General features: G+C 39.7%; 3 protein-coding genes across 4 annotated transcripts; 2 read left to right on the top strand and 1 right to left on the bottom strand.

Moving 5' to 3' along the window:
• The first annotated feature begins 1332 nt into the window (after positions 1 to 1332).
• LOC113715571 (glutaredoxin-C1-like) lies at positions 1333 to 2439 on the top strand. The gene has a single exon (XM_027239808.2). It carries the CDS (start codon positions 1637 to 1639, stop codon positions 2051 to 2053), a length of 417 nt encoding a protein of 138 aa, XP_027095609.1. The 5' UTR covers positions 1333 to 1636; the 3' UTR covers positions 2054 to 2439.
• Positions 2440 to 5437: 2998 nt separating this feature from the next.
• LOC113715346 (uncharacterized) lies at positions 5438 to 6791 on the top strand. Its single transcript, XM_027239532.2, has 2 exons — positions 5438 to 5708; positions 5838 to 6791. The coding sequence occupies exons 1-2, from the start codon at positions 5498 to 5500 to the stop codon at positions 6644 to 6646; spliced, it is 1020 nt and encodes a 339-aa protein (XP_027095333.1). The 5' UTR covers positions 5438 to 5497; the 3' UTR covers positions 6647 to 6791.
• Positions 6792 to 7480: 689 nt separating this feature from the next.
• On the bottom strand, positions 7481 to 9632 carry LOC140017050 (uncharacterized). 2 transcript variants are annotated; one of them, XM_072071416.1, is made up of 3 exons: positions 9432 to 9632; positions 8984 to 9348; positions 7948 to 8154 (listed from the first exon to the last, which is right to left on the bottom strand). In XM_072071416.1, exons 2-3 carry the CDS (start codon positions 9324 to 9326, stop codon positions 8129 to 8131), a joined length of 369 nt encoding a protein of 122 aa, XP_071927517.1. In that variant the 5' UTR covers positions 9327 to 9348; positions 9432 to 9632; the 3' UTR covers positions 7948 to 8128. The 2 variants fall into 2 exon arrangements, with proteins under 2 accessions (XP_071927515.1, XP_071927517.1); XM_072071414.1 differs by lacking the exon at positions 7948 to 8154 and adding an exon at positions 7481 to 7941 and having other exon boundaries at positions 8984 to 9632.
• Between the last annotated feature and the right edge of the window lie 547 nt (positions 9633 to 10179).

Below are 10179 nucleotides of genomic sequence, written 5' to 3'. Positions count from 1 at the left end.
CTTTAAGAACGTTGCACCATACTCTCAATTGTCTATCTAGATTCAAGCATCAAAGTTAATTAATACAGAAACGAATGGGGTGGGGGAGGGGTTGGGGGGCGGGGTTTGGGGGAAGGGCAGCGTCCTATTAAGGTCATGTCATAAAGCAAAATGCGATAGGAAGCAATACCAGGAGTATTTATTAATTAATAGTGCTGCGCACAGCGGCAGAGCAAAGCCCCGACAACAAGGACAGAGACAGCCGTCGATTTTAAAAAAGGAAAAAAAAAATCCATTCCCCTCTCTCTATCTTTCTCTTTTTCTTTCTTTAAACGAACTAACATACCTCGCAGCAGCAGTGTAGGTTTCACTGAAAAAGCCTGCTTTCATGTCTCCCTAGCCTCTAAAAAATCACTCTTGTACAAAGTCCCCGGAACCAAATAAGCCCCTACCACAACCAAGGAGTTTTGGTTTAGTGAACACAAAAAAGAGGTTAAGTCCATTTTTGAACGGTACGTAGGTTAGGTCGGAAGTTTAAATCTCACTTACACTAAAAAAAATACAAATGAAGTATCAAAATATCCGTTTGGGCTGATCAAATTTATATATTTATTAGTCTTTACATAATTTTTGGTTCGGTGAACATCAAAAAGAGATTAAGCCCATTTTTGAACTGTAGGTCGAAAATTCAAATCTTATATACATTAAAAAATTGTAAAAAAAGTGTTAAAATATTTTTTTGGTCTAATTAAATCTATATGTTTATTAGTCTTTACATAATCTTTTTAGACTCCCTCTTCTCGTATAGGATAAGATAAATTTGGTTATAAAAATATTAACGTTATAATTTAAAAAAAAAAAAGCCCTTACCCCGACGTACGTGCCAGTGCTTCCTAGTGCTTCTTCATTCTTTTTTTTTTTGGGAAGGGGTGGGGTGGGGAGTTTTAATCCTCTAGAGAGAGTAGACGTATCCCATGTCGCCGCCTTAAGCTGCTGCCACCTTTTCCAGCTGCTGCTTAGTAAATGAAGGCAAAAGAAAATTTCATTTTCAGACCCGTTGTCTCTGTGTTGTCTACTCTACTGACGGAGTATGTACTGCAACAAAAGGTCAAAGAAATGTGCGTACAAATTTTTTGCCCTATCCTTTTAGAGCAAAAGACTACGTAGGTCGATTTCCCTGAGCACGCGTTGCGACAACATCAGACAAACCCCCTCCCCCTCCCCCGGCCCTCCCTCTCCCAGCACATGTACCAAAATGCCGGTGTTCCAGTATTACTCCTCCTAATATTAATAATGAAAATGAACCCTTAAAGCCGAATGCTACTACTACTATTCCAGTATTCACTACTTCAATACTCTACTTCTTCTTCTGTACTCCAAATACGGGCACTTCACTCACTCCTATATAAACACACCATCCACCGTCTTCCATTCTCCATCTCTTCCTCACACCTTATATACATACATACATACATATATATATCGCATCCACAATAGAATTCGATCCCCGCCTTAAAAACTTCCTCGTACTGCTTCTGCTTACAAGAGAACTCTTTCTCAAATCTCACCCTTACTGTATTCACGTTAACTTGCTAATTGTCGTACGACACGTAGGTCCTTCAGATCGAAGCGTGATACGTAATCAAAATCGAGAAGAATGCATTACCACCAGGAGGCGGCGGCCGAGTCGTGGGGCTACTATGCAGCTGCACCACCGGCGGCGGGGGTGAGGCACGGCATCAGCATGGGAGGAGCGGACCCGTTGGAGAGGGTGGTGAGGCTGGCATCGGGGAGTGCGGTGGTGATATTCAGCATGAGCACTTGCTGCATGTGCCATGCAGTCAAGAGGCTGTTTTGCGGGATGGGAGTGAACCCGACTGTTTACGAGCTGGATCAGGACCCCAGGGGCAAAGAAATCGAGAGGGCTCTCATCAGGCTCCTTGGGAACTCGCCGCCTGTTCCGGTGGTGTTCATCGGAGGGAAGCTCGTGGGTGCCATGGACAGGGTCATGGCTTCCCATATCAATGGGACATTGGTCCCCCTCCTCAAAGAAGCCGGAGCTCTTTGGCTTTAAAAAAAATATATTTCTATATATATATGTATACATATATAATTAATCAATACTGCTAGTATTTAAGTCTCTCATCTTCATCTACTGCTAACTAGCTAGTAGTATTAATTGATGAATTTCCATCCCATACACATGCACGGTTTAACAAGGAACGGGGCAGAGCAGGGAGAGGACTACAAATTGGTTTGCGCTTTTATTTTGTTATAGCTCCAATTGGATTCCTCCATTTTGAACCCATCTGCTCAGCGGGTTCCCCTTTTTTTCCCCCCCCCAAGACTAATTCTCCATCGAGTTTATGCTCACCTGTTTTTTAGCAAGTAAATGTACTCGACTCCTCCTTTGTATAGAGTTGAAGAGTTCAATGAAGCCATCGATCTCCTTTTCTTTTCTTTGTTACGTATGGTACACTACATTTTTGTCATTTTGAATATCGTAATACAAAATGAACTCTTTTTTCGTTCAACCCAATATCGCACAATGGATATATATATATATATATATATGTATGTATGTATGTATGTATTATACAATGGATAACATTTGAAAATAAATGTTACAAATGACTTGTCGAAGACAGGGCATCAAAGCTCCTGCCTCAACTAACCTTACGTTAACTGTCACAACAATATTAAGACACCTTGATATTACTGATTCACGTCAGATAACATAAGAAAATGGAATAATCATCATTTACTAATTTGAGAGAGAAGTCGAACGATGATAATCCCTAGTGCAAATTTACAAAATTTCATGGTCAATTGGGTGGTCGAACATCGTTTTGGGTTCAAAGAGAATGATCTAATTAATCAGCAACACTGGATTTGGAATGGGTTAAGAGAGACTTGTGGGCTGGCCAATTTGAAAGTTAGTTTCGATCAACCGTTGTGCAATGGCCCAAGAAAAGATTTCGCGTCAAGAATTCCTGAGCCAGGAGATGCGGGTTTGCTCCACTCAATACAGCCCAGAGGGCTTTGTACCTCGCTACACGCTCTCCGAAACTCTTTTGTTGCGTTCTTCTACTGAGTCAACGGGAGAAGCATCGTTGCCATCCCATTGGGCCTGTCGCCAGACTGAAATGTCCCGGAGGGGCCGAGATTCTTATAAATTTTTTTTAGTTTAAATTTTTTATTAATCATCTGCCCTCACAAATTAAACGCAAGCATCTCCTGATAAACAATCTTAACAAAAGCATCTCCTAATGAACAAGCTTAACAAAAATACTGAAAAAAATCGAAGATAGTTGAACTAGTAAGAAGACTATAAATGACGGAACAACTGTAAATAATCAGCCAATAACTAAACTTTACAGATCAAATTGAACTATTCTAAAATTAGAAATTTGCAGTAGAAATTGCATTGATATTCCAACACTCCTCCTCCTTGTTATTTTTGTTGCAGATTTTGAGTTGTCTTCTCAAAATTATTCTGGACAAGACTTTTGTAAGAATGTTTGCACGTTGATTGATGATTAGCCTTACGATGCATCACATCTTCTAGTTTCCAGTTAGGATCAAACTATAAAATGTCTTTAATATGCATGACCCAGCTATCAATAATCTCCTCTTTGAATTTTTCATTTCATCATACTCCGCCTCAGAATTGTCAGTTTTCAAGCAATTTATAGTAACAATTTTTTTTTTCTTTCATTTAGATTGAGAACAATTCATTCCCAACTAAATCGTAAATAACACAAGCTACTATTCTTATTCTTATGGAAAGGAACATCCAAAAATCCTGCGTACGTAAATGCTGGTCCTGGACCTTTGCTCTAGCTGCTATTCTTTGGTTTCTAATTTTTGCATTCATTGGATGGGATAGAGTTGATGGTGAAACATAATTCTCAACGAGTAACAAACTTTAAATGTATCGTTGCATGTTATCTATCTTAGAAACTACTACATTTATTATCGCACCGAGCATGATGTTATGTTAGTGCACACAACCCCTTGTTTTTTCTGCATGGAAGATTAGTAGTGGTGCACACAGCTTTAAGCCAGCGAAACTTCTTGATGTGTGATTGCAGAGGGAAATGAGAAACTCAGCCAGCTTCCTTCCATATGGAAAAACATGTCAGGCTTTTAAAAGGGGGTCGTCTTATCAAAAGGGGTATTGACATTTGACGATCGAAGTCGAACCAGGCTCCATGCTGCTGTAGCCTTCACCGTCGTCGATCTAGCTTACAAAATGCGCGTCAAAGTTCAATGATCTTACTCAGGAATCACATCTCGTTTGTAGGTCAATTCGTGACATAGTCGAAAAAAGGAAAGAGCCAAAGTGATTTGTTATCGATCGAGAAGATTTGCCCGCCTTTGTTTGCCTTCGAAATTGATCTCAGAATGACGCCCTTAGCAGCGAGTGATCGATATTCCCCTCCCCAGTTGTGGATTACAGAAGATGCAACTTGGAAATAAATAGTTGAGATAACCAAATGACTTATCGTAGCCGAGAAAAGATGCTGAGGCCACGCACGCAGTGTTAAGATAAACTCGACCCAGAGTCAGAGAGTGAAGAGTGCTTGTGGATGAAATGACAATCCGGAGATGCCCATCGTCTTCCAAAACTATTGCATGCAGTAAAAGTTGATCATTTGCATGAATTATTGCATCAATCATGCTGGCTAAAACTCATGCATCGAATCAGCTAAATTTAGGTGTAGTCCACCCAGAGACAGAGTACGAGTATCCATCCTCCTATTGGCTTTTTAGTATGGTAGTAGTAAAATAATGATTCATAGTTTGGCATGGCATGCTTCGCAAGGTTTACGTACGAGACAACAAAACAATCGAAACAAGACAATAACATTATTCTTGACTACAAACACTTTTTACTTCTCATCGCGTCTTCAGAGTTTTCCTTTCTCATTCCCTCAGCAAGTGTTATAAGGAGTGTAAATGCTTCGTGATGGCAACCCGTGACTGCGAGAGTACAAAATACAGGCAACTGATCTGATCAGGAGATATGTCTTCATAAAAGCATATGTTGACTTGACACATGTTTCGATCATCGACAGCTGGGAATTTAACCTTCTTCTGCTTCATCCTTGCGACCCACAACTGAGATCCCTCCCTCCCATCGTCCCATCCTCCATACGGCCCGTGAATATTATTCATGTTCTTCTGTGCTTCTCATGATTCTAGCCTTACAATCCCCACCATCCGCCAGAAGGTTACTTCAATCAGTTCACATGCCCTGGTTTGCATTGCTAAATCATAAACGTACGCCCTAAACTGTTTCCAACTTGGAATTAAAATACACAGTTGGTCCTCCCACCAAACCATTCACGGGCTCAATTATATGCATACAGAAATTTCTTTCTTCTTCTTCCTTTTTTTTTTTTTTGGTATAATGTATATTGAAAATGATTCAGATGGTTCAGATGGGCTACAACTACAAGTACTACCAAGCAGCCATTACGAGAAATGATCAATAGAAGCTTCTGTTCCCAACATGCCATTTGCTACCATTTTTGCTTCCGTGGATGACAAAATGTTTCTCTTTCTTCTTCTTCTTCTTCTTCTTGCAACTTTATGCGTCCAGCCGCCCCTCGTCCTGCTAGCTCAACCCCTACAACCCACCTCCCATATCACCGTACAAGGTTCAGTTTTCTGTGATGCATGTTACGATAACACTTTCTCGCGGAGCAGCTACTTCTTGCCAGGTAAGCTATTTTACTCCTCAAATTAAAGTTGTAAACAAACAACTCGTCGAATATAGAGAGTCTAATCTTGCCCTTTGCCCTCTGGAAAGTTGTGATTCTAATTTTTACACCCCGATTACATTTTGTTAGGTGCCCAAGTGCATATTCAGTGCAAATTTAGAGCAATCTCGCCCGGAACAACCGAACAGATAACCTTCTCAGTCAACAGAACTACGAATAGACATGGAATTTACAACCTGGACATACCATCCGTGGAGGGAATTGACTGCACCGGACACCCGGATATTCAATCATTCTGTGAAGCAAGCTTGAAAGGGAGTTTATCTCCGGCTTGCAGCGCTCCGGGGCTTAGGAGAACAACTAATGAGATCACAATCAAATCAAAACAGACCAATCAATGTATATACAGCCTGAGTGCTCTCAGTTATAGACCATTTACTAGGAATGTCACCTTATGTGGGAATAAAAAGACGAGATTGCCATACTCTTTCAATTCCTCCAAGTTTTTCTTACCTTATTTTCCTCCCTACTATGGGAGCATTCCATGGCCCCCTTTGCCCCAGTTTCCACCTTTGCCTCAATTGCCCCCATTTCCATCATTCCCCTTCCCTCCCCTGCCACCATTACCATCTCTTCCTCCCCTGCCGCCATTACCATATTTACCTCCGTTTCCATCGTGGCCTTTCCCTCAAGTACCATATCCTAGCCCTCCTCCATCACCACCGTCCTTCACATTCCCTCCTCTTCCTCCCTTCCCTCAAGCACCTCCCCTGCTTCCTCCACCTGCATCTTATCCTGGAACTTGGATACCTAATTATCCTCGATTTCCTCCTCCCCCACCACCAGTACCACCAAAAGTTAATCTTGGAGACCCAAGAACCTGGATACCGTACCATCGTCCATCTCCTCCCACAACCCCACAAGAACAGCACCCATAGATACCAGCTATAAAATCTCACCTCACCTCCGCTTATCTACGGCTTTACTATAAAAGAAAACAGGTGTCGACTAGTGTCGGGTAATCATAGTAAAATATAGATTTCTTCATGAGTTCAAGAAATTGGCGAAATGATAAAATAAATTGACTGCATGGTTTTTTTTTTTAAAGGTTTATGTACCAACTGGAACAACTGTCATTCGGAATTTTCCAAATCAAACTTACAGAAAACCTTCTCTGATTGAATAATTCAAGATCATGCCACACCCATTACTATGCAAGTAGTCATATTCGATACAGCCGAATGCGTGTGCAACATACTGCACTGAAACAATTACATCTGGCACAGCACAGTTGAGAGGAATGTGTACTGTACCACGGGCAACATTCTCCATGATTGCTGTTGAATGATGACTACACGAGCTTTTGTGATTTACTGATGAATACACGAGCTTTTATCTTGTAAAAATATTTATAGCTTAATTTCTGACTAAAATGAGAACACTTTATAGCTTAATTCTAGATGAAGAGACGACACCAGAAATTTCTCTATCTTCTCTCATCCATACTTCTACAAGTACAGTTTGTAACTTGTGACAAAGGTCTATTGCCAGGTTCAATTGGTTCGAGGACTCGGCCGAGTCGTCTTGTCACCGTCTCGGACTAGGTCGAGACGAGACCGCGACGAAATGATATCGAGATACGTGACTCGCCGAGACGTCATCGTGAAGGGTTGAAACGGGTGAGTCTCACCGAATCACTCCGAGTCATCCCAAGTCAACTTGAATTTTTATTACTTTTACAAATTTTTTAATTATTTTTGTTTATCATATTTTTTACAATTTTTAGAATATTAAATATTTCAAAAATTCGCGTTTCGCCGAGACCGCGACCGATATGTCGAGACCGATGTAGAAAGATCCAGGCCGCGATCGCAACTGCGACCGCGACTTTGAACCATGGGTTCAAACGCATGGAACAAACTGGTCCTAGATTACCCGTGACCCTAATTTTCGAACTCCGGTCTGTGCCTTTTCAGCTTCTTTCCACACAATAAATCTCTAGGCTTTTTTCTAGTATTTGTTACGCTTAAGCTGCAGACTTAATAATTAGTGTAGCCCTCATCTTTGGAGAACCAAACAAAAAAAAAAAACTCCATCTTTCAGCTGGCGGTCTGATTGAAGACATATATATATATATTCAACCCTTAAATTCATATTTGCAATTTAAAACTGCTCTCGTTCTTTCTAAAAGATTTATTTTATTGCGTAACTCCTCAATGACGTCAGCAGCAACCTGCAACGGAGAAATTAAAGTTTCATACACAATCTACAGGCTACCTAGCACGGAAGCTGAGAAAGAACAAAAACATCAAAGTACCATGAAGAAAATACTAGCTGTACACACCATTGCTTTGTTCCTCAAAGCCTCTTCTCTTAAATCTCGTTTACGCATTTCTTATTCAGTCTCTCTATTTATTTCTTTAAGCTTTTGCGCCACCTCCTGAATCTAAATAGAAAAGTTCAATAGTTGTTTCAATCACACAAAAATGCTCAAATGACAGTTGTAGACAGGTCTCTAGGAAGCTTCAAGCTTTTCCATAATTGTTTCCTCAAGTTTCTAATAACATATTAACAAGCACAAGTACCCACAGATGATTCTCTTTGAGAATTCCTTCATGATGGCCCTTGTTCAACTACAAACATCCTGTGTTATCCAGAAAAATCATATTTCAAATTAAAGACTTGCTTTGTTTTCCAGTGACTTGTTTCTATCTTTTTCATACCGCAAAGCTTGCAGCTTAGAAGCACATAAACAGACAGACTTCGCCATAGATGTATTGGCCATTGAATTCATTTAGTTCTATAATCAAAGTTTTTGAGCTGTAAAAGTATTTCTGTCTGAAAGAGACTTGAAATTTAACCTACCGAAAAAAATGCTGTTAATGTCTAACCGGAAGGACAAAAGTAAATGAAGAAAGCTCTTGACGTCTGCAGTACTAGAGGTTACTTATAGCTGCTCCAATAAATCCCTTCCACAGGTAACTATATGGCCGTTAGTGCCGTTTTAAATTAGAGGACACGAGCTGATTACACTAAATTTGTCAGAATGGCTACAGGGAATGTACAAAAAGAAAACTGAAATTTAACAATTTAAACTAAGCCCGGTCCAACGCCCTCATTCGTCCTTCAGTTAATCTGTTTCACTACTCTTAATTAGTGGTGAGTAAATCTTGTTTGTAACTCTTAAGATGCGAATTCTTATCAAATGAATGAAAAGCCAATAGGAAATACATCCAAAACTTCCATCCATTATTAGTTATTAAGTAGTATGGTACCGGTTTCTGAAGCAGAAATGTTGGCATCATGACGGGCATCATAACAATCACCGACTTTCCAAAACTGCTTAACGCAACTACTGGTCCTCCTTTCATTCCTAAATACGGGACCAACAATGGGAGCCTTGTTGTGATCATCATCCACGTGCACCAAAGCCAAAGGCTCCTCCTTCGCCGGATGATCAAGAGGAGACATCAAAGGATAAACAGTACGGCGCCCATTATGAGGATGATGATGATGACTAGTTGGGGCAGCAGCAGCTTCTTGTTGTTGTTGCATGGCAAGACGTTCTTCAGGCGGAAGAGGATCGAGAAATCCGACGGGCAGAACTTCCTTTAGCATTAAACTTTTGCAATAGAATGACCTATTTGTAATGCATGTAGTCTCACATATATTTGATTTTTGGCAGTAAACATAGAAAGAATGGAAAAGATAAAAGATTGTCACCTGACAAGTGAGCTTCAAAACCCTCATGGTTGTAAGGGCATCATTCAAAAAGGAAAGAGAGTACAGTAAGGTGAGGAAAATTTTGGTTGTTCAGAGATTTAGAAATTTCGTATAGATTTTTACAAGAGGGACTGGTTGAGGCAGTCGATGGCTACCAAGGAGCACGTCGAGAAGTTAGGAACTGGAAGGAGAGTAGTGTTGTTAGCCTGGTAATGAATGAGGGTATCTTTATCAATTTGAGTAAGCCTTTTATACATTTTCAGTATACAACTTGTTCTATGCTAGTGGGTTTCGATTATGTCACATAATTTCTTTTGTCCTATTTAGAGTAAGCTTTTCTCTTTTGTCCTATTTAGAGTAAGTCTTTTTATATTGTCAATGCATAAAAAATTAATCATATCTATAAGACTATAAATCTATACTACATGCATATATGTAAATGGAGAGCATGCTTGCAGTGCTAACAATTTTTGTTATTTTGTGTGATCCCATATTTATTATTATTTCACTCGAATTTTAAAACTTTAAACTTCGCTCCATCCTTTCCATGAAATTTTTTTAAGTTTTAAAATCGCAGACTTCCATTTCATCCTCTACCAAGATATTTTTAATATTTAATTACCTATTGTACGTAATATACTAAATTATATATATATATATATATATATATAATTTTCAACACAAACAAAAATATGCATTTTTTAAATTAAGCATGCATATAGAGTATGCCTAAAACACTAGTAATATT

Source organism: Coffea arabica, chromosome 11c, assembly GCF_036785885.1.
Source record: "Coffea arabica cultivar ET-39 chromosome 11c, Coffea Arabica ET-39 HiFi, whole genome shotgun sequence".
Taxonomy (NCBI): Eukaryota; Viridiplantae; Streptophyta; class Magnoliopsida; order Gentianales; family Rubiaceae; genus Coffea; species Coffea arabica.
Note: the sequence above shows the minus strand (reverse complement) of the source record. Positions and strands in the feature narration are given on the sequence as shown.

Coding starts and splice junctions, on each gene's coding strand:
- LOC113715571 (XM_027239808.2), top strand. CDS start 1,637: ATGCATTACCACCAGGAGGCGGCGGCCGAGTCGTGGGGCTACTATGCA.
- LOC113715346 (XM_027239532.2), top strand. CDS start 5,498: ATGCCATTTGCTACCATTTTTGCTTCCGTGGATGACAAAATGTTTCTC. Junction 5,709..5,837: donor GAGCAGCTACTTCTTGCCAG/GTAAGCTATTTT, acceptor ACATTTTGTTAG/GTGCCCAAGTGCATATTCAG.
- LOC140017050 (XM_072071414.1), bottom strand. CDS start 9,458: ATGAGGGTTTTGAAGCTCACTTGTCAGGTGACAATCTTTTATCTTTTC.